Here is a 24,995-nt window from a genome sequence, read left to right on the forward strand (position 1 = left end):
TGATGTGACAGCCTCGCGCAGAAAGTCAAACCATCACTAAGTTCGGTGGATTATACGCAGTCACGGGATACAAATCACGCAGGGCGAGATCAGAGCTCCTCGAAGAAGGCAACGCGGGCGCGCGTGGTGCCTTTGCTGATCTTGTTCAGCGTGCTGGATTTGGTCTCCCCGGTCCGGTTGACCTTGTTGAAGATGCGGTCTAACTGGGTCTGCTTCTCTTCCACCTTCAGCTCCTCGATCTCTGACTTGAGCTCGTTCAGCTGCCGCTTGAGGTGTTTGGATCGCTCCAGGTAGTCCACTCGGCTCTCCTCAATGTCCTTTGAAAGCTTCTCGACATCCACTTCCTCCATTAGTTCCATCTCGCCCGAGCTGAGCTCCTGGTCCACCGCCAGCGCCGCTAGCTCGTTGCTGAGGGAACTCTGGCTGCGCTCCAGCTGAGGGCGGTGGTAGTGGTGACGGTTGTGATGATGGTGATGACAATGATTATGGTGGAGATGATGATAATGGTGGTGGTAATGGTAGCAGTGATGATGGGCGGGCGTGGTTGTGGTTGTGATGATGGCGGTGATGATGGTGATGGTGGTGGTGGTGGTAGTAGTGGTTGTCATGGTGGTGAGGGTGGTGATGATGGCAGTGATGATGGCAGTGATGATGGTGGTGGTGGGGATGGGAGAAACATTATAACACATGAAATACACTAGCTGAGTGGGGTACACCAGATATTCATGAATCTACACGTATCATGCCAAACTCTACAAAGTTGTTTTTATCATCCACATACTTTGTGTCCATATTTACCAATCGACCTGTAGAAGCGCTAATTAAGTAGTTTCTCTTTTCACATGTCGAATGTAAAGTTTTAGTTGTAATTTCAAAATATTTCTGTATGCTACATCATTTTCTTTTGTTTGTTGCTATTCATTTCACAAGGTCAACATTGCATTTGAAAAGAATACTAGCCTGTTAAGGGGCAAGCTAATTTTTTTTTCTGTAACACACATTTGTCATAGACAGAAATAGACAATGCCAAGTACTTTTACAACACTTCATTAATAGTGTCAGGAAAGTGGCTTTCCCTGAGTTTATCTTATGACCATCATTTCAGCCAACTTACTGCTGTCATGGGTCTTCTTGAGATCTGGATGAGTTTGTCCTTTGCCTCCTTCTCAGCTAGCCTGGCACTGAAGAGCATGTGCTTCAGGTCCTCTGCCTCTTTACACCTTCATCAGTAACAAGTTAATCACATGATTCACAAGTCAAGTCACATGATTCATAGGTCAAGTCACATGTCAGGTCACATGATTCATTAAGAGTCTACACTTCATTTCATCCATCTAAGGTCTACTTTGGGGTTTTTTTTGGAGGATAATCCATCTCACACCTAAACTTGCAAATGTTTCAGATCTAGAGAGCCACTGAAAAAGACATTACAAAGAGATGCTTAATTTCTCTACACAATGACAACACTGTGAAATGTGAAAAACATGGCAAAGCATTTTTGAATGATAAAATGAATTAATCCTTGTCAATAATCAAATCATATCTGCAGAAATTAAAAAAAATCAAACCATGTGAAAAGTACAAATTTAATAACAATACTCAAGAGTCACTTGAAAATTCCCAACAGTGGTACAAACAAGTACAGTACATTCAGAAACTTTGCCTAATGTGCTAGTCCCATTAATTGCAATTACTGTATGGACACACTTACCCAGTGCATTTACTGTTACATCTTTTCTGCAATACATTTCCAAAGCAATCTTTTCTTGCCAAAAATTATGGCAGTAATTTCCCAAGCTTATTTTTTGTTTACCAGAATATATACTATCCTAATAATAGAAGTCAATGAAAAGATTGATTCATTTTCCTCTCTTTATTCAACACAACTAGCACAATACAGAAATCATGTTTTCACAGAGTTCTTCATGTCTTCAAATTTTCTTTGAAAAGGATCTCACCTTTGTTTGGACTCTTCTGCCAGCTTGAATGCCATGAATTCTGCTTCCTGTGCCTTCATTTCCATCAGCCGCTTCTCTTCCGCTGTCTGTTGACAAGATATCATACAAAAGTGAGTCATTTTCAATTATTTTTCATCACTTTTCCACTTTTATAATGGTCAGATAAAAAATCGATGATTCTTTTCATTTTTGTAAATGCTTGTCCATGTTATAACAACTACATTAAAAGGCAACAGTAATATTTACTGTAAACCTCTAGTGAAAAGAACGTTTCTGAAGCATGCCATTTTAGAGAAAAATGAAAAATGAAATGATGTGTAAGTGTGGGGTTAAGGACATATCTGACTACTTAATGTTCCAAGGTAGCTAAAAATCTTCCCCTAATTACATGGGTAACAGAAACATGACTTCTCATCCAAACAGAAAACATCGAGTATATATTTAAGATACATATACATGTATATCAGGAACAAAGCTGGCCAAAATGGTTCAGTTACACATCAAGATCCTATAGGCTGTTTTTGAGAACTAAGGTTTCAACAGATGGTGCATTACTTTTACATGTATATCAGTGTGATTTGGGCCAACAATAACTACAACTGTAGTGTCAATTCCGGACCTTCTCTGCTGTCCCTGGAGGGGAAAGCAGCATCCCCAAGGGATTCAACCAGAGTTATTAAAGAGGAGTCACTAACCTTTATTGCCTCCATCCGTATGGCCTGGATCTCCCTCTCCGCCTGGTCTGCCTTCTGAGCTAGGAGCATAGCCTCCTCCTCAGCCACCTGAGCCTTCTCATTCAGCAGCTCAGCGGTCTCCTCTGACCTCATCTGATATTAGAGAAAAATCAAGAGAAGATGTTGGGATAAATTCCCACTGGTCGAAGCCAAGAGGAACTTGGTATTAGGACTGCAGCTCCAGATAAACTGTCTTAAAAGACCCAGTAGCGTGGGGATTCATGGAGTGGGAAGGTTGTCCTGGTTGGGATATACTTGAGAATCCTATTATTTAGTATTAATGAATCATGTACAGCTTTATCACTGATCTTTGTGTAAGTACACACACAGCCGCAGAATCTCCACTGGAGTTGACCGTTACCAATGACTGTACGCTTCGATGTATACTCATTCGCTGACTGGTGCTATTTGTGATTTTGTTCATATTCCGTTGGGCAGCTCATGAATAGGACCACCCATGAACCTAACACTACCAGGTCTTTAAGACGTACACGGGATGTTTATCAACAGTGTACATCTACAGACAACTGGACTGAACTAAGGATTGTTTAGACGAGTAAATGTACACACATATTTGATTTTGTGACTGAATTCAGTTGACATGTGAATGAGGTCAATGATGTCCATAGCTTTATCACATGCATTCCAGAGGGTCATTCACACCAAAGCCTCTTGTACTATCCTTGAGGTCAGCATACATTGTATGGTAAGTGTGAAATGGGACTATGATGTCTATAGCCTTACTACATGCCTATTTCAGGATCATTTTAACCAATGTTCCTTGTGTGCTATCCTTCATCATATTATATATAATATATGACCAAGGTCAATGACATCAACAGCCATATGACATAGAATATTTGGCTGTTACTTTAAGTAGACTTTGTGATCAGGCTATAACATATGGCCTAGGCTAATTACATCCAGCATCTTATATCATCTACTTACATCATCTACTAAAGTGCCATTCTCACAAGCTCCTTGTTGTACTATCTTTGAGTTCAGCACAAAACATGTGAACTGGGTCAGTAATATCCATAGCCTCATAATATGCCTATTCGGGGGTCATTCTCACAAGATGATATGTGTTATCCTTGTGATCAGGGTATGTATGTAAAATGGTTCAATGATATCCATAGCCTTAGAACATGTTTTAGCCTTAGGACCCATTTTCACAAGAGCTTTGTGTGCCATCTCTCAGGTTAGGATATGATGTACAGTATGAAAAAGATGAATTGTATCCATAGCCTTATTGCATGTCTACTAGAGGCTCGTTCTCACCACAGCTTCATGTTGTTTTTCAGCCAAGGATATGATACACAAGTATGAACTAGATCAATTATATCCATAGCCTCATTACATGCCTACTAGAGGCTCGTTCTCACCATCGTGTGCTCTTTCATCCAAGAATATGCCACACAGTATGAACTAGATCAAATATATCCATAGCCTTATCACATGCCTACTAGGGTACGTTCTCACCAGAGCTTCGTGTGCTATCCTGGACTCCTCCTGGATATGTCTGAGCTGCTTCTCCATATCCTCCTTCTCCTGCTCCGCCTTCTGTCTCAGCTGCCGCTCCTTCATCAACTTTTGTTTCTCCACCTGGAGGTAGAGAATGCATCCAAGAGATTGGACTGGTTACTGGAATCAAACCAAGCTTGTTGCTCACTGCATTCCTTACATTTTATTATTGCATTATTTATATGCATTCATTTTGTGATGGTTGAGTCTCAAGCAAAACCAAATTAACTGTTGCAGACAATTGAGTAGACAGCATTACGCTTCAGGAAAGGGGGTACACCTACAAGAAGCTCAGGACAAGGAAAGAAAACTAATCCCAAATGAAATAATGGTGTAGCCATCACAGGTAATCAGTCTTATAGTAAGGCTATCCTGGTCAGACGATATCATACTTATGTTATCATTAATAATATAATTGCCATTATCATTATCATTATCCATAAATTTCAGTACCACTTGTAGTATGTAGTAGTATCAGGAGTAGTAGTATCACCATCATTATCATCATTACTACTTTTTAAACTGGAATCAACCTTACTTCAACTTCCACCATTACTTCTTATTCTACTCTTGCTGCTAATACTACTATTTTCTCTAAATACTACTTAAATACTATTGTCGCTATCACAACTCTTATGACTACCACCTGCCAAGGGGTGTGTCACACTCACCTGTTTCTTGGCTTTCTCCTCCCTGGCCTGAGCTCTCATCTGCTGGACCTCCATGGAGTCCACTCTCCTCCTCTGCATGAAGAGTTCATGGTTCCCCATGCACAGGTCTAGGATCTGGGAGAGCAAGCATTAGGGAGTGTCAGATCTGACAAAAGTGGTATCACACATCATCCTCAGAAACAAACTTGAATGGAAATTGGGATGGGGAGTGGCAATGGGAAATTGGTAATGAAGGAGGGGCATAGGAGAGGGGTAAAGGGGGATAGGTAATGGGGAGGGGCAAAGGAAGAGTGGGCGATAGGGGAAAGCATTAGGGTGGCGAGGGGAAATGGGTTGGGGGTAATGAAGAGGGGTAACAGGAGATGGGTGATAGAAGAGGAGTAATTGGGGAGTATCAACAGGTGAGGGGCAATAGGGGACAATGGGTGGTACAATGGTGGTAGGGCAATGCGGAGGGGCAATGGGAAAGGGCAATGGGGAGGGGTAATACATGAGGAGGGGCAAAAGCGGGAAGAGGCAATGAGGGAATGATGGGGGGGGGGGAACAGTGGGTTAGGGAAGTGAAAAGGGGCAATGGGGCAGGAGCAATGGGGACGGGTAACAGGGGGAAAAGCAAAGGCGGATGGATGCAGTAGGGGAACAATGGGGGGTAGGGAAGTTGGAAGGGGCAATGGGGGAGGGCAATGGGAGGAGTAAAGGGGAGGGGCAATGGAGGAGGAGCCAGGGCAGGAAGAGGCAATGGGGTATATGGGGGATAATGTGGGTGTGGAAGTGGGAAGGGGCAACGGGGGTGTTGTTCAGGTTAAGGCTGTGCAAACTTGTCAATACAGTACTTACCAGTTTGTTCATATGAAACTTTGGTGAAATGAAGCAGAAATTTGGTGACTTCTTGGTAATGGGCTTAATGGTGAACTGAAGAAAAAATAGAAAGAAAAGGGGGAGTCAGGAAAGAGATTTTTTTTTAAAGATGCTTTTATGCTTTTAACCTTTAGGACATGAGCAAAGTTATACAGATCATTACTCCAACATAAGCATAACAATGTTAGCAAACTATGGACAGAGCAAATGAATTCTGAAGGTCCTCTAACCTGAATTCCAATTTCAATACAGCATCCAGTGAAAGTTTAAGTTCATCTCTGGTGGCATTTAACAAAAAACTGGGGGAAACTGCCTCCATGAGCAAGGGTAAGAAGTACAATGATCACCCAACAGCAATGGTTTCAATTGTATTAAGGATATACAGTTATATTTTTCTACAGAAGGAAATCTACTTACATTATTCTGTAATTACTATTTTTGTGGTACTCGATATCACCTGTCACACTGAAGCATGCATTTCACTTCTTGTTTGAGAGAGAATAATCTTTTATTTTGTTCACACCCACTATAATAATATCTAGGCAGCATCACGCCTTACAAAAATTCATATATCATTCAGATATTAATGTATTGTATATTGTATCTCACAGGATAAAACAAGTACAGCATTTTACAGCACAAGTTTGGACTGTTGTCCCGTTACCTTCTTGTCTCTGTATGATATATGCCTGATGTCACTCCATGGGAAAGCTAGCTTTGGTACCAACTTGTTATCCAGCTCATATATACTGAGACCCGTTGCATCGACTCCGAGGTAAAGATTTGTACCCTTCTCATTCTGTTGAGAAGAAACAAACATGACTGACTTCACCAGAAAAAAAAACCTTAATGACAACAATCTAGACATTTAAGTTTGATTAAGTTCTGCTTGAAAGAATCTCTTTGTATGACACTACTGTTATTTGCTGACCTTTGTCAATTATTTGAGGTGAATCACAAGTGGTTGGATATCATGCACCTGTCTTCCAAAATATGTGTGAAATGGAACATTTTACTGGATCTTCACCTTGCACTTAGCGACATGCAAAGTTGGATTGGATTGGCAATATGTGGTTTAAATACTTCTTACATTGGATCTCCATCTACTGTTCTGTGTTGGAACAGAAAAATCTTTCCCCTTAACAGAGGGGAAGGCATGAAAACATACAGCTCTACTTCAGCTGAACTCCCTTGGTCTTGAACCACAAAATGTTTGTTTGTCAGGCAGACACAGCAAGCTGCCTGTTCTCTGAGACTGACGGCATTTACCGAGACATTTCAATTTCATAAACTTGAATACTAGGAGACTACAGCCGCACACTGACAAATTTGTCACACGTCAAAAAGCACTTCACTGAAAATGAGAGATGTATCAACTGAATTTACTCACTAACCTTGATTTCAAAATAGCTGACTCCGTACATCTCAAGATCCTGAGCTATCTTGAGGTACTCCATCTCAGCTTCATCCCTGTAATCAAAGGCAAATAAATTTGACAATAACTTTGACAATATTGCAGTTAAAAGCATAACAAACAGAACTGCAACTGAGAGACAAAGTAAAGTCTTAAAATCTTAAAATCAATGGACGGTAATGTAAAAGTGTAACCTCAACACGTTCCCTCTCAAAGTAGCTAGTGCAGAAACATTTTGTGGGCCCGTTTTCAAACTGATGAATATCTTCTGCTGTAAACCTAACACACACACACACACACACAAAATTTCAAAATCCACATTTTAAGAGTATTTCAATTATTGGAATCCAATTTATATGCCTACATTGTTGCTATGTCAGGCAAACTTTGGTGGACTTTCTGGTTGTAAAGATCATTTTTTCAATTTGTTATAAAGACATGCAGGAACTATTACTACATTACTACACTGGTACACATTAAAAGCTGTTGCAGAATATTACTTTGGGATTCCCCTCCCATATTTTGAATACTGGTAGCTTGATTCAGATATCTACATGACATATACTTATGCAGTGTACATTGTCACACCTTCTACAACCATGTATCACAAAGAAACAAAGTGACATCGTAACCACAGTCATAGTACCATCGATACAGCCACACAGGGAAGGTACAGCTTTTGAGATAACCAAAAGCAAGCTCTGCGGACAAACCTGAGGAGGCCTTCGTGTTTTTTGTACCACGCCGTTATCCTCTCCTCCCATTGGCTGACCGACATGTCAAACTGGCTGATCACTCTCGTGGGTAGGAGGCCCTCATTGGCCAGGAATCCAGGTTGATGTACATTGGCTTCATAGTCACCATACTATTTGCATAGACACACAGAAAATATACAAATAAAGAAAAGAATGACATCATACCAATATCATTACATAAATTTCCTACCTACAATAATTCATATGACTGTATTTATCTAAATACTTGAGGTAAAGATTTATGAACTGTAACTGAGATGTGTTCAGGCACAGGGTTGCCAGCATTTATAGATCAAAATCAGGGAGCAATCAGGGAATTGCAGCTTGTGTGTAACATCCATCTCAACAGGCAAAATATCATCATTTAATCACAGAGTCTCTCCTTTTCTCTTTTCAGGACATGACGTGATATCTATGTTTTTAGGAAGCCTCCTGCAGAATCAGTGAAGGCTTTCAGTTCCGCAAGTGACTGCAAAATACATTGCATCTTAAAGTGGGTGCTATTACATGGTCCCTCATTTACTGATCATGCATCTGTCATGTTCTGAATGTACGAATAAAGCCAATTCATATGGTAAGTAAAAAATAGTCAAATAACGTCGATATCAGTTGGTCTCTTGATCTGCCACTGTTCCTGGCTGGTTCCACCTACCACAGATAGATCCTTTACCGACAAAGTTTGCTTGTTAGCTAGCCATGGAAACTTGCATGTAAATACAAAGTGACCTACTCTGATTGACAGTGAACAATCTTTCAAAATATTGTCAATCTTTGTAATCAAGATGGTGGCATTCATCATGGTATTGTTATCTTACAGCGCCCTTTTGAGTCCTAGATCCATGTCTCTCTAATATCAGTAATCTTGAGTAATCAGGTAGAGGACCTCCAAGTTACACCATCACAATAAAACACATCATACTTCTCAGCACATGAGCCAAAACAGGCTTATAGCTCCAGATATGATTTCTTATTCTGAAAAATGCTGCGACTGAAATCCAAGGAGGGCGACTGAAATCAGTGCTGTATATAAAGAGAGTCCGGCCAACTCCGTTTTCAGCTCAACCCATTCTGTACTGAATTCTGAAATCCCCATAGACATAGTACACAGGCCACCAGGTTCCCACATAGAACAGGTTAAAAGATTTGAAGCCTGTGATTGGTCAAAACTGGTCCCCTGATCTTCTTGGCTTGTTGTTACCAAAGTGCGCTCATACGCAGTGCCCATTGTTCACTACCCCTTACTTGGCTTGCTTTTATTATTACGTCTGAGCGTACACACTAACCCTCTAAATGCTGGGGAACGACATGGCATTCAATTTAGCAGTTGTTCAGACTCTCATTATATACGGAGGGTGACTGAAATAAACAGAGGGAGCCCTCTACTGGTGTACCTTTGCCTGCACAGCGTACGAGGCTAGGAGGACGGAGGCCTCCGGGGAGCAGTAGATCTCTTCGTTGAGGATGAGCTGCTTGACCTGAAGGAAGAAGAGATGTTGGGTGATCTCCTGGATAAGTTCTTCTGACACCTCCTCTGGGTAGAACTTGGCCAGGAAGATGAAAGGCATCGGTTCCTCCTTGGGGATGTTCTGCTCCTTCACCTGGAAAAGACGGAGGGGAAGAAGATGCTCCTTGAATTCAGAACCAGGGGGGTGTTTCATAAAGCTGTTCTTAAAATTACGAATGACTTAAGAACGACTGGTGATCAATTCTGATGTGCTATACTTATCAGAATTTCAATAATTCAGCACAAGAATGGATCACCAGTCGTTCTTAAGTCGTTCGTATCTTTAAGAACAGCTTTATGAAACACCTCCATGGTGATTTATAAGCTTCTGAATGACTTGTGGTAAGGCACTAGTTGTATCTCTGCTTTGATACATTGTAATGGAGGTCTCGTGGTAATCTCACAAAAGTGCCCGAGTTGTAGTGAAATGGTCAGGGATCAAAAACCCACATCCATGCAGTGCTAACATCTTTGGTGCGTGTTATCCTGCCACATGGACCTTTGAGCAATGGAACAAAAGAAAATATCCCTTCCTTTCCAAGGTGTATTAAAGCAAATGCAACCAAGACCGAAGATAGGAGTACTGGTAGCACATCAACATGAACACAAAACCCCCCAAATATATATTCAGTGACTACTGGTTATAGTAAATATGAGGATCAAGCAAGCTGTATCAACTTGACAAATGTCTTCATCTTTTTACTTTTCTGTGCAGCGATAGCAGTCTCAGATTTTCTTTTTCAATCACAGTGATAACGTTCTCCTAAATCACTTTTCAGTAGATAAAACAGAACTGTTGACAATTATGTGTAAAAACAAAGCTGGTGAAAGGCTGGAAATTTTGGGGTGAGGTCTCACCTTTTTGTCCATCTTCAGCCAGGCGATGTAATGTTTGGGGTCCTCATACTGCAGACCAAAGTACCAGGTTTCCCTCAGGCCGATGGTCCTGCACACAAGGTCAAACAGCTGGCGACCCGTAGTCTTTATCTGAGGACAAACACATATTTATGAAGTTTACATTTGTGCATCACAGTATTAATAGATTGATATGTAAAGGTGGTCTGAAAAGGTCATGGCTCTCATGGCAAAGCATTGTGGGAAGGTTAAAAGGAAACTGGGAGGTGTTTCATATAAAGCTGTTCTTAAAGTTACAAATGACTTAAAAGTCTTGTTTACCTTTGGGAGCAGTGATTTAAAAAATGTTCAAGATATTACATTTGATGCATATGTGTACATCAGCTGTATCACAAAGCATCCTACCATACAAAATTTTCGCAAGAAAGCCTAAAATTTATGGCGATATCACTATTTTTCATTAAAAAACAATAACTGTATACTGTTTAGTCTGGAAACATCTTTAATTATAACTATTGTTCAAATTTATATTTCACAGTATTTAACATTGATTATACTGGTTCATTTCTTTTTTTTTTTACATTGGCTGTTTCTATCTCTAACTCACATTTTAGAACTATTCTGAAGCACAAATGCTGGGTTTTTGTTTCATCTGCTAATGGTAAATTATGCCTTTACGAACGACTGGTGATCAGTTCTTGTGCTGAACTATTGAAATTCTGATATTTGTATAGCACATCAGAACGTGTTCCAGTTGTTCCTAAGTCGTTCTTAACTTTAAGAACAGCTTTATGAAACACCCCCTAATTCCTTGGAGAGCTAGAAATGATAAACTATTGGTCAGACAAGAGGCAACATTCCACTCATTCACTGGTTGATTTGTAATATTTGCTCTTACAGAGTTGACAATTAGTCACAGTAGAAACTAGGAGATACATATATACTTTGTACCTCACAAAGTGAAAGTAAATACTGTACAAGTAATTCAAAGATTAACTGACTGTGTCAATGTATTTCTTGTCTAATAAGTTCATGGAGCTAACCATGACTAGCCAACAATGGAATCTGTGGATATTGAAAGAGAGCTGCTAGCCATTACACAGAGCTCTGAATCCACTCTTCAACAGAATTTCACTTTTGCAAATTATTATTAAAGTTTAAAGCATACACTGTACATGTCACCATTTACTTTAAAGAGGAAATCCACCAAAAAATAAACTTTGAGAGAAAGAGAAAAATATTCCCTACAAAATAACCTGTTCCAAAAACTACAAAAATAGGACATGTATGGAAGATTTTGACATTTCACATTTTTGGGGAAAACGTTTCTTGACCACACCTTATGAATATTCAAATGAGTGAGTTGATGATGTCATGCCCTCACAATATTTCATGTATGTTTTCTCTCGCATTGTGACAAGGTTTTCCTGGGTTGCTTCTGAAAATAAGTACAGTTTGTACACTACAGTATAGGTACTCCATGGGTTAGAAGTTGTCAGAAGCACGAGCCAAAGTAAAGGGGAGGGGGATTACAATGTTAGTGGATCCTAGAAATGAATACTGCAGAGGAGAGAGATAAGAAGCAACACAAAAATATTAGAGTACACATGTATGAATACATTTCAGAGCAATGCTCTGTTTTGTAGCTTACTTGGCTTCAATGCCTCTATTGTTTTTATCAGCAATGATGTGACAGGTCCCTTGTACACTCTGATTCAAATGTGATAAATAACTTTAAAAGGATGGTACAGTATTGGTGGAGATGAGAATTGGGCTTTTAACTTTTTGCGAGATACCAAGAAATCACTTATGATATAGTACAGAGCATACCATTTTAAGAGGAATTCAAAGTTTATTTGATGAAAATCGGGTTTGGAATGACTGAAACATCCAAAAACAAAGTACCGGTATAATAAAAGCAATCGTAATAAAGTGTGGGTCCCACACTTTATTAGAATCGCTCTTTTTTGGATATCTCAGCCATTTCAAAACCAATTTTTAACAAATAAATGTTGAATTCCTCATAGAATTACATGATCTTTCACATTTCATAGGAGGTTTCTCATATCTCACTAAAAAATGTTAGAAACCTGAAATTAGGTCTCAACCAAAACTATACAATCCCTTTAAGTTTTAGAGTATGAGCACCAAAACTATACAATCCCTTGAAGTTTTAGAGTATGAGCACCAAAACTATACAATCCCTTGAAGTTTTAGAGTATGAGCACCAAAACTATACAATCCCTTTAAGTTTTAGAGTATGAGCACCAAAACTATACAATCCCTTTAAGTTTTAGAGTATGAGCACATAGACACTAACGATGGCTTTGTGAGTTTGTACAAGGCGAATTGCACAAAGCTGTTGTAACCTCATACAGAAACAGCCTCATTTTGACATAAAAATTAATAATAGTCTCTACATTTACTTGACAGACCAGAGTGTTTGGCATTTTATTCAGACTGCACGACATGCACCAGTCACTTGTATAACACAAACAAGATGTTCACTCTTTCAAGGACGCTTTTACGCACTACCGGCTGGCGTGTGGAACACTCCACACTTGCCAACACACAAACAGTTCTCTGGAGTTGACTAACCACAACCATGCATGTTATGTCTGTCACGAAATTACCCACCACTGGTATTTCAAAAATGCACTCATATTGGTCTGAAAGTACAATGAACCCAAACATGTCATTCTATGCCTGGTGAGAAGTGTTCTATTTCCAATGTCTCACCACAGAGGGTGAGTAACTAGAAATACTGACTTGACACACTTTAGGAGTTCATTCGCTTTTGATATTCCTTGCGTAGGATACAATTTTGTAAATCCATGTGCAGGTATATATTGGATTTGTAATTTGTGCCCAAGATCCAGTTAATGACTTGTATTGCAATATTGTCACAGTACAAAATGTATGCCATATTGACAAAATGATGGAATTGCTCAAGTCTAATGCTAAGTTGTAGGTAAGATTTTTTTTTTTTAATTCTACAGTACTTATATTCTATTGCCTTGCACATGTTCAATGTATTCAAATTGGCTCCATGTAAAGATGTCTGCAATTCAGCCTGCGGGCTGCCACGTGGATGATTTTTAATAAAATGCATTTTCAATTCTTGAAATCCAATTCAAGTTAGTGTATATTACTGTACGAGCTGAAATTTTCGCGTAGATATTTTCGCAAATTGCTACTTGGAGGACTTTTTCGCGTGTTGTTAATTTCGCGGTTGCGATTGTCTAACTGAACTTAGTTATTGGCGCGTTGTTATTTTCATGTGTTTTTATTTTCACGGTTCAAAGGCGATTCGCGACATTCACGAAAATAAAACCACCGCGAAAATTTCAGCTCGTACAGTATCTAGAGGTAAGTGTGTACTTTATGTTTGTGAAATCTTTCAAAACCTACAGTGTACCCTGTACCCTGTACCCTGTATTGTACAGGCATCAATGACATGATGTTACATCTCAATATTCACCTTCTCCTCTGTCTCATTCACGATGACCTGTTACTGATTTTCCATAAATTTGCTCCAAAAATTTGGTACCCTGGGCCTGGGCATTTAAATACGGTACTCTTCAAGATCATGGACACTAATTTAGTGTACAAATGTACATAAAACACCATGTATAGGCAACAAAACTACATTTTGTGTGTGTTTTTTTTTTCTGGTTGGTTTTTTTTTCTGATAAAGACAGAATGCAGATTTAAAGTAACATTGTCATCAGTCTATCACCGTGTATTCACAGCAATCTACTTTCAGATCTCCAAGAGGAATGATCCATCAATGAAAATCTGAAGGCAACAGAAGAAACAGCAGCCAGTTTGAAAGAAACAGCAACAATTAAAAACATGAGGGTTTGAATGCTACACTTGTATGGTAACATCTCTTGCTTTCAATCCTTCATTGTGTTCACACTATCACTAAACTGATGTTACAATTCCTTGGTCATTTCTACAATCACAACAATGAGGTACAAAAATTCTCTTTAAAGGTGCATAGTCCAGGTAGTGTAGAGGGCGCTGTTGATGATACTGCCAATCACCATTAGCATTGATGTGAAGATGGCTGAAGTTGAGCTGTCATCAAGAGTAAAGCACGTAGATGTTGCTAGGTAACGTTGCCTTCGTTGTCTTCTCTGCGCATCACGCAGTCTGTAGTAATGCCAGGGTGCGTGCATATGTGCTTCTCATTATGACATCACAAAAGAAGTTTGCTAAAGCTGTCATACCCCTCAGCCGAATCATGAGCCGAACTGTGATCGGACCACTGACTACAGTGGATCGGACTTCTTCGGACTCAGGGAAATGGGCTAAAGCATATAAGCGCTAAAGAGGAGTTGATAGCGTAGGTCTCTATTGGAAACTTACGCCATGCACCCGCGGACGCATTTGACAAGACCACTGGGACGCACGCTTCTGTGCACGCTCAGAACGTGTTTTTTTTCCCTCTGAACGTCCGTGCGTCTAAAATCTAAAGCTCCCTATTAATTCCTTAAGTGTACACAAGGGTGCTAATCACATCACATCACATCTGATACGGAAGTAGAGGACTGGTCCTGTAGTATTCCGGTCTCAACATAATGTAATCATCTTCAACTTTGTTGCTTCATGTGCGTTGAGGAGCAGAGGTTTTGAATTTTTCCCCGCTCCAATGTCTATCCAATAAATCTTTGAAATTATTAATCGAGGAAGCTTCAACAACACTAGTAGGCAATTTGTTCCAGTTTGTTTGTAGGTTGTTGTTTTTTTTTGTGTGTGTGTGAGTGTGTGTGTGTTTGTGTGTGTGTGTGAGTGTGTGTGTGTGTGAAGGCCCTGTCATACTAGTAGTAGTGCACTGTCCAGCCATTTACAGTAAAGGAAACCAAAGCCCAAACATTTAAAGTGGATTGAGTGAAAGCAGCATAATTAGCAGAAAGTTTGAGGAAAACTGAACAATCAATCAAAAGTTAATCAATCAAATTTTTATGTAGTTTCAGTGCTGTCATTACGGCATCAGGAGACTACTGCAGTTCATGACATCATTTTGGACAATATTATAAAGAAAATATAGGAAGAATTCCACAAAATTTCCCTTTTCATGAAAAGTACACATTCCGTTGCTTTGTATATTTATGTATGTCAAGGGTAACATTATTTGCTCTGTTTTCTAAAAAGACAATAAGTCAAAAGCTCTTTCATTATGCTAGAAAAGTGAAAATATGTTAATTTTTCTTTATTTTCATAACTCCTGAATCAATTGCTCAATTTTGCTCAAACTCACACTGATGTGTTCTACGTGTACTATTTTTATTGCTGCATTCACTCAATCCACATTTGAATCATATTTGGACTTTGGTTTCCTTTTAACAAATGAAACAGAATTTGGAGCTGAATACTGAGGCATCGTATGCCTGCTTTCAGTATTTTCCAAAGGTACGGGTACATGTATTTCAGAAGAAAACATTCCCTCTTTCGAAAGGCACAAAAGCATTGCCTTGCTTGACTTTTCTAGTATAGAATTAGACATCCTGTGTTGCGGGCCATAGTAGATACTGCTAGTGTATCGGTACCAGTAACTTCAACCACACGCAAAAAGGATACAGGGGTTGAATTTGGGATGTCTTTCTAAACTTTATATTTCTTGGATGCAGCGACAATTTTTTCCCTTATTGAAGTACACTGTAGACATACAACGTACACGGGCATAGTATTACCAGACGGCATGCTAATTCCCCATGTGCACATCTCTGCGTACTAATGACATTCAAATATATGCATGGGACTTTGTAGAGTAGCCTAACAGAGCTTTGTAATTATGGGCTGAAATCGCAAAAAAATAAATAAATGGGCAATTCCGTGAGTTGTGCGACATGACCACCAAAATTTTACCCGCATATTTCAGGACAACTGATAATCTTACTTTGTTAGCCATAGTTTGAAGTGTGTGAAACCAACTTTACCTTTAAGAAAAGTTCCCTTTAGTGCATTTTTATACCTTTTGAAACCAGAAAGCATTTTTTGACCTAAAAATCCCTAAAAATGCATTTTTGTTGCTCTTTGTGATTATTTTTTATATTTGAGGCTCAAATCAAACTTTGTTTGGTTTTACAAATCAAATATATATTAATCTAGCAGTAAATAAAGTGGAGACCTCGATATAAGATATGTACTTCGGACACCAGCGTGCTCTTACATAGCTCGAGAAGCTGCTGTAACGTGAGTTACCGAAACATGAACTTTTTAACCTAGCAATTTTACTATGCCCAACTGAGACATGATATTTTGGATTATCAAATAACTATGCAGCACACATCCAAGAAATATGATGGGACTTATAGTCTTTGCTTCAAATTCTCATAACAGAGGTCTTAGAATTGTAATGTGAGTTACCATGTAACGTGAGTTACCACAATGTAACGTGAGTTACCGACATGATTTTTCTTTAATACCAAGAAATGATATGAAGGTTGTGATTGTAAGTAACCAATGAGTACATATGATTACTGAACTCTTGTATTAAGATTCTATTTCCAGTAGATTGTTATTCTCTTGGTCTCTCTCTATCACCAAACCAACTGGTCTACATGTACGATGTATTAATTACACATGTTCATCACATGTGCTTCAACAGGTTCCATATTTACTATTTAATATTACAGTGCAAGTATACTGATCTGTTACGAAAGTTGTTAAAAGACATTTCCTCTAAAGCTGCATGGACCTTGTTCCAGCAAATTATCAAAATTTTGTGATATCTATTAATAGCCTCCTGATTGGGATAATCACTGCATGATTACTCTTGAAAAGTTCTTGTTTTTGTAATTCAAGTGATTACTATTTGACATTTCATAGTTTATACCTACCTGTATAGACCAAAGCCATTGTTTATGAGGCTGAAACATTTACATGTGAACAGAATTTTAAGATTGGAGCTCCCTTCCTGCTGTTTTTTCTGAGATTTTTGAGAACTGAACATTGTGAATTTGACATGCTTATGTGTTTTATACTATTCTACTCTGAGGTTTTAGCTATATTGTTGCAAAATCCTACAATGAAACTTTTCCATGTTTACTATAATTTACTTTACATGCTGATCTATTACCAAAAACTTGTTGAATGTGAATCTCATCATCAGACATTTCCTTTAAGAGCTGGACAGTCATGTACCTTAAAGCAAACTATCAACATTTTGTGATAGTAATAGTTAGCCTCCTGATCACAAAATATTTACTATTCATGTTTTTCATTGGGGGCAATTCCATAAATTTGTCAATCAGAGGGTCAATTTTTCAAAATGAAATTATCAGCACAAATTATATATCATTTTGATGGGAATTGTTTAAACTGTTCAAAAATGTTAATTAGAAATGCACTTTATCAAGGTCAAGGTCACAGGAGTGATTTCAATGAAGCCATTTGACAACTGCTCTGGAACCACTTTTATAATCCACTGTTTCATTTGATATTTTTTGTGAAGGAAAAGAAAACTTTTCAAGTCACTACATCATTGAATATGAAGGTAATGAATCACTTTTTCCATATCCACACGATAGAGAACGTGAAAGTGACAATTTATGTTGTCTTCTTTACTTTTATTTTGTGCATTATTTCAATGTACGTCCGAAACAAAAAAACACTTTTTTTAAATCTTACATAAAAACTTGAATGCCAGTAAACTGCAAAATCTCAATGCAAAGCAAGTTTTTGTTGCTTTTCAAATGTGTAACGTTAGAATTTTGTAATTATCTCTAATTAGTGAAAAAATATGTGTTCGGACGTACACTTTTTTATGTACGTCCGAAACAACTTTTATGTACGTCCGAAACACTTTTCATGTTGACTTCTTACTGTGCTCTGGAACCCATTGAAAACAATCCTATTGAGCTTACATATTTAAGGAATACATTTCTGTGTCTAATCCTCTTGTATACATAGGTTTATAATAGTCAATAAAATTTTAATTATTCATTAAATAAACAAATTCTGTCCATACATGTATGTGTGCACACAAACAAGTTAGGCTGAACAGAAAGCGTGGTCTGAAGTTGATACAGTGGAATGTATGAAAACCACCAACAGTAGGGAATGGTCATATAAGAGACATTCTTTAGACAATGTGTCTTTACAAGGACAGATATTGATTACTTGCTTACCACCTCCCTGCTTACATAGAGCAGAGAAGGTGGCTTGTTGTATGAAATACCCTCCTATTTTGGCCAAGACTGAGTATTTCAGCTTCTTATCACCTTGCATTCACATTGCAATACTACAATGTACTGTTTCCTACCATTTTTGTCAGCTGGTGTTTACAATCCTAATCCTGTGACTCGAAGTTATCGTCTGCATCTTCATGCATTTTGATTACAGATATATGGACACACAGCCTGCAATTTAGACAACAATAGACATGATATACATCATTGTTACGACCTAAGACCTCATAGACATGTATACAATGTTCAATTCACTTCGGTTAGTTCCTAAACTTTTTGTCAATTTTCTTCACAAAGCTATGATGTATTTATCTTCTTTCAAAATCGGTTTCATGGTCTACTGTAGTATCTATGTCATAAATTGTTTTTCAACTTAATGATTTAATTCAATGCTGCACACTGGCACTGGTCCGATTGTCCAGGACAAGTAAAAATTACTGTCGGACCAGTATTTTTTTTAAAGGGATGGACCAGTTAAAAGATGGAAAAACTGGGTACCTACTGGTCTGACAGACCAGTCCGACCAGTAGAAAAAATGGGTAAGTGTGCAGCCCTTTCTAATTTGTGATTTATCTTCATGCACTTTAATCATTCATTTGAAAATTACAGACTGATGTTGCTGCCGAAGGAGTACTGGAGCAGGTCATGCCATAAAAATGGTTATGATAGTGTTAGTGATTTATGATAATAATTATAAATATTTCAGAGTGAATAAGATTTTTTCCATAGAATACATCCTGTAGATTATGCAACAAAAATACACTGCATAGAGCCCATTGTTTAGCAGGTACTCAATAACATTTCACTAAATCTAATATTCTATATAAAAAACAACAACATCAAAAGGCCTTTGATTACCAGAATACTCCAAGCAAAATGCAAAACTGTCCCATATTTTACTTTCTTTATACATAACCATGCATGTTTTTGTGAGCTTGACCTCACAAAAAGGAACCCATAATGTTTGAATTACACTGAATGTTGTGTTTAATACATTTATCCCTCATAAATTGAATGTGACCACGCAATATTTGCTTTGCTCTTTTCATTGTAAGTTCAGAGAGTTTTGAGAACAGAGTAAAAATTCATGTAAAATTTTCTGGTCCAATACATGCATGTACAATGTACTTACTGTTGAATCAACATAAAGTAATCAGCAATTGGTTTCTTTTGATTATTTTTTTCCATAATTGTAAAGGTCCTTGTTTACTAAGCCTGCACTATGCTTTAAAGGACAAGTTCACCTTCATAAACATAAGGATTGAGAGAATGTAGCAATATTAGTAGAACACATCATTGAAAGTTTGAGGAAAATCAGACAATCCGTTCAAAAGTTATGAATTTTTGAAGTTTTTGTGCAGTACCCGCTGGATGAGAAGACTACTGCAGTGTATGAATAACTTAGATGTCACATGCGTACAACAATATAAGGAAAATATAAAGAGAATTTCACAAAATTCCATCTTTTGAAAAAAAGTACACATTCCCCTGACTCGTTAACGATAAATGTTATGGGTAATATTATTCCCCCTGCCTTTAGAAAGAGGCAAGTCAATTGCTCTTTTATTATGCGAAAAAAGTGAAAATATGTTGAATTTTCTTTTATATTTTCTTTATACTGTTGTACGCATATGACTCACAAGCTGTAGTAGTCTCCTCATCCAGCGGTTCCAACACAAAAATTTAAAAAATTCATAACTTTTGCATCGATTGTCTAATTTTCCTCAAACTTTCACTGATGTGTTCTACTAATATTGTTGCATTTTCTCAATCCTTATGTTTATGAAGGTGAACTTGTCCTTTAAGACTAGGGTTTAATTCTAATATTGGTAAAACAGGCCTATTTTTCACTCTTATTTCCCATAAGAGGGCAAAATCAAATAGCTTTGACTTGCCCGTGAACAATATCCATTGTGTCAGGATTACTCTACTGTTGTCTGTAAAAAAAAAAAAAAAAAAAAAAAATGTATTGTTTTGCCACCATGGTATACAATGTACATGTAACAAATATCTAGTCAGTATGTTACAAACAGTTATTGGTTACTACACATAAATCTTTCCATTTTCCACAAATTTTATTTTTCTTTCTGTTTGTAAATAAATGCATCTGGTACAGTCCTTCGTTGACCGTACATTATTTTGTACCATGAACAAAAAAAAAAATGAAATATAATGTTTCTTTAATTAATATAGTAATTGGTTACCTACAGTTTGCAACACATATGATTCTGTTGTTCTGGCCAGTTAGTTTTTAGGCTGTATTTTGTGTTATAATCACAAAGTTTGATATAAGAATTCTGGTTCTGTAATACAAGTACATATACTTGTCATGCCTGAATATTGTCACATGTATTAAGGCAGCTGATAATGCACAGACCCTATGTATACAGTATTTTTCATGTTCTGAAGCTCTTTTATTCATTTACACTGGTAATGCTGACATGATAGACAAGTGCTATCATCTGAGAAGAGCCTAGGATGAAAAATAGTTATGTAACAAATTTCTTTTTGCATTTATTATAAGTGTTGTTGAGGGTGTACAAAGTGTACGTCCGAAACGGCGGTCGTGTACGTCCGAAACTGTACGTCCGAAACAAAAAACAAACATAATAATTTCCATGTTAATTGTTTAAATTGCAATTTTTTTTTACATTTCTACATCATTTCACATCTACTTTAACTGTTATAATGTGAATTTTTAGAAAAATATTGCATACTTCACAGAACTTTGTGATTGAACTTATGAAGTCAGAAAATTCACTTTTTCTGTGTACGTCCGAACACATGCTATTTTTTAATCATTCCAAGGTCACTGAGGCCTTGACATAATTTTTTCATAGTTAATTGTTTTCTACTAACCACTTGTCATATCATGGCCAGAAAAAAGTTTCATATTCTCAATCTTGGTATCTTTGGCAGCTTAATAATGTGTTCAAAATGTACGTCCGAATTTATGGAATTGCCCTTGGGATTTACTGCTTCAGTCTGCTTGATTACTCTAGAAAATACTGGTATACTTTTCACATGTACGTACAATTTAAATAATGGCTACTTGACAGTTCATAGACCAAAGCCACTGTTTTTTAAGGCTTAAACATTTATGAACATGTTTTATTAAACTGATCAATACTGGTAGCAAATAACTAAAATTTATCTGCAGTTTCTGTAATTCAAGTCTAATTTCTGTACCAGTTTAGTATCAGAATTTGAAAACAAACCAAACATACAAACAATTGATTATTGAATAATTCAAACAATTATCAAATAATTGGAATATAAATTGCATTGTTTAAAAGTTAAAAGATTTATTGAAATATTCATTTCTGAACCTTTAAACTCTCCACAGACTGATGTACAGGTCTCTAGTCTTGTGACTCAGTGTATTAAATGGAATAGTTTACGGATGACTTGTTTTATCTAGATAGCCTGAAATCCATTTAAATCTAGTAAAATAAAAAAACGATCAAATCAAATTCTCAATTAAATCCTCTATTTCTGATGCATTTGTTAACTGGAAAAGAGTGTAATTTAATGAAATAGACTTTGTTTCATATCATTTTGTTGAATACAATTTTTGTCTCAGTACAAATGAAAGCTTGGAAAACGACTCAATTAAAAATGAAATTTCTCTTCAAGTAGGTATTCTAAATGTAAAGTTTCCTGCCTTTTGGTAATCTCATGGATAAAATGGGATTAATTACTGTCAGATCAGTGTTCAAATCAATTTAGATTCTTTATTCATGGAGTTTGTTTGTGAAAAAAAGTTGTCTTGGTAAGTTTTCTTTGGATTATTAAGACAAAAAATCGTCTTGTGATCATGTGGACAAACTGTAACGTGAGTTACCGTAACGTGAGTTACCGCTTCACATGACGATACCTGGAGAATGTAAGACAAGTTGAATTTTTACCATACTCGGTGATATATGTTGTTAGTCCATGACTTTGAAACAATAGACTTTAAAGTCTCTCTGTTTCTTGTTTGAGGAAACTTTTGAATATAAGACATGCCAAATTTTTGCCTATCCAAATTATGTAACATGAGTTACCGACATTTGTAGTGTTTTTTCTCATAGTTCTCATAAGAGTCTGTGGATGTAATGTTGCTGTGAGGTAGGATGGAGGTGCATGATACTCATTCACATATAGTAACTCATATCACTAATTAGGTTTTAAGGATATTGATCTCAACGACCTAATTTTGAGTTCAAAATGTAACGTGAGTTACCGTGGAAATGCCCAAATACATAAATGTGACAGAAAAATATAAAAATGCCAAGAAATTCACATTTCACCTCGGAGTTAGATAGATGTCAATTTATCATGAGATGTTATCTCGGGAATTGTTACAAATGTTCATGTTAGACCTTTAGCGGTCGCACAATGCGAAATTTCAGCCTCATTGCTGATTTTTCTTTGTCGTCCACTCAGTACGACTGTGTAGGGTATTGTAGGGTAGGAATTGTGATTCTGGTGCAAGGACAAGATGTGAAAGATGTTGATTATTCCATTTCGAAAATCGTGTCCAGAATTATAACGTGATTTGACACCGTGCTGAAGGATAACTTTTTGTAGAGGGGTAAATTTACACTTGATGTCTATTTTCAAAAAACTGGAGGGAATAATTTTCATAATTTTGCTAAATTCATAATTTTCGGGACTATGTGAATAACTGTTTTTTCTTGGCTGCAATTTCACCTCCGAGTGTGGAATTGAGAACCATGAAAAAAAAAAGAGTTCGGTGATACAATCCACTCTCCTACTGTAGATGGTCTAATTATTGTCTACAGATAGAAATGTAAAATCTGGAAAAAAAAAATCAAATGAGGGGTGATAGACAGATAGAATCTAGTGATACTTTGACTGAAATAGTGAAAGATCAGTCTCCATTTTATAATATTAATAAATGATATGTTCCGTGGAAACTACCGTCTGCTGGCTTCACGGAATCCCCTCCTATCTCAGTTCGGGAAACCCACTCACAAGGGGGGCCCCTCCTTATAAGTAACCCGTCCCCCTTATAAGTAACCCCGTCCCCCTTATAAGTAACCCCCGGGGCACCCCTTATAAGGAGTCTCCACGCTTTTTTGCAATGCAACGCGAAAATGAAAGGACTGCGGCAATTCGCTTGATTATGTCCATAAAGCTTCACAAGTTTCCTAGTTACTCACGAAATTTGAGCAAAATCGGTTCGAGGCATCATATCTAAAATCATGGATTTAAATGCGATGTCAAACGACCCATGCGAATGCTGAAATGCGAGCGATTACTGGCGTGAGTGCCGCCAGGCGCGGCGGCGCGGCAATGCTTGAGTGCAGACGTGGCGACTGAGTACGAAAGTCTCCGTACTCAGTCGCCACGTCTGCACTCAAGCATTGCCGCCCCACCGCGCCTGGCGACACTCACGCCAGTAATCGCTCGCATTTCAGCATTCGCATGGGTCGTTTGACATCGCATTTAAATCCATGATTTTAGATATGATGCCTCAAACCGATTTTGCTCAAATTTCGTGAGTAACTAGGAAACTTGTGAAGCTTTATGGACATAATCAAGCGAATTGCCGCAGTCCTTTCATTTTCGCGTTGCATTGCAAACAAGCGTGGAGACTCCTTATAAGGGGTGCCCCGGGGGTTACTTATAAGGGGGACGGGGTTACTTATAAGGGGGACGGGTTACTTATAAGGAGGGGCCCCCCTTGTGAGTGGGTTTCCCGAACTGATCTCCCCGGAGGAGGACCAATGCATTAAAGACAGGCAGATTTATTGGTCTACATTTATATTGACCGTTTGATATTGTTATTGTAATTTACAATGGGGTGATCAGAAAGCTCTAGCCACATGAGATGACTGTCTGGTTGCATTGCATCAAATACAATCAAACACAACACAACACAACACTAACACTACAACAGCCATCAATACATCACTGTTGACATTCTTCTGCAGAATTCCGTTCCACTACAACGTACCAGTCTCACAAATCGTGATGCAACACATGACATTGCCCCTAATTAGACAATTCTTTACAAAAGTCAAAAGACTCACATCGATACTGAACTCCAATTCAGCGTCCATAGTCTGTACTCGGACCGTGAAAGTTTTCGCCGATCGTCGCATTAGCGACATGATGGCTGTTCGGCTGTCACTCACAACAACAGTCTAGCTAAATTCGAGTTCCCTCGCTTCGGGACGAGTATCAATGGCTAGCCAGAGGCACAGCGTTAGATCCCGCGCACAGACCGGGCACTTCCTGGCTACACACAACAGTCCACCGCCGCGTCCCCAGAGCACGCCCATCCATTCATCCGTAACTCCCGTTCATTGCATGCATCATGCGAATGGCATGTCACATTTGTCGGGTGTATTTTGGGCAAAACTCGCATTCTCACTTCTTACATCCTGCCCCATTCGCCTGACACAAATTTGTTGTTCCTTCTGAATACATCCAAATCACCCAATAATGCTACACACAGGAATCCTTAAGAAATTCACAAATATTCACTTTTCACGGCCACTTGCTCGCTCTCG

At 38.1% G+C, this 24,995-nt stretch overlaps 1 protein-coding gene across 1 annotated transcript; it reads right to left on the reverse strand.

Moving 5' to 3' along the window:
- Nucleotides 1-89: 89 nt before the first annotated feature.
- LOC139735039 (merlin-like) lies at nucleotides 90-24,995 on the reverse strand. The gene is made up of 13 exons (XM_071645813.1): nucleotides 24,513-24,995; nucleotides 10,277-10,405; nucleotides 9,306-9,512; nucleotides 7,873-8,024; nucleotides 7,140-7,215; nucleotides 6,410-6,544; nucleotides 5,725-5,799; nucleotides 4,888-5,001; nucleotides 4,175-4,297; nucleotides 2,654-2,785; nucleotides 1,959-2,044; nucleotides 1,115-1,220; nucleotides 90-434 (listed from the first exon to the last, which is right to left on the reverse strand). Exons 1-13 carry the CDS (start codon nucleotides 24,591-24,593, stop codon nucleotides 90-92), a joined length of 1,761 nt encoding a protein of 586 aa, XP_071501914.1. The 5' UTR covers nucleotides 24,594-24,995.

The sequence above is a fragment of the Diadema antillarum genome, unplaced genomic scaffold (assembly GCF_040938485.1).
Source record: "Diadema antillarum isolate AM-2024a unplaced genomic scaffold, OU_Dant_1.0 seq00000562_RagTag, whole genome shotgun sequence".
In the NCBI taxonomy this organism is placed as follows: domain Eukaryota; kingdom Metazoa; phylum Echinodermata; class Echinoidea; order Diadematoida; family Diadematidae; genus Diadema; species Diadema antillarum.

Excerpts from the sequence above, each read along its gene's own strand:
- LOC139735039 (XM_071645813.1), bottom strand. The coding sequence starts at position 24,593 with ATGTCGCTAATGCGACGATCGGCGAAAACTTTCACGGTCCGAGTACAG. Across the intron at positions 2,786-4,174 it reads GGATAGCACACGAAGCTCTG|ATGAGGTCAGAGGAGACCGC; the intron begins GTGAGAACGTAC and ends CTCTAATATCAG. Across the intron at positions 2,045-2,653 it reads TACGGATGGAGGCAATAAAG|ACAGCGGAAGAGAAGCGGCT; the intron begins GTTAGTGACTCC and ends TCTTGTCAACAG.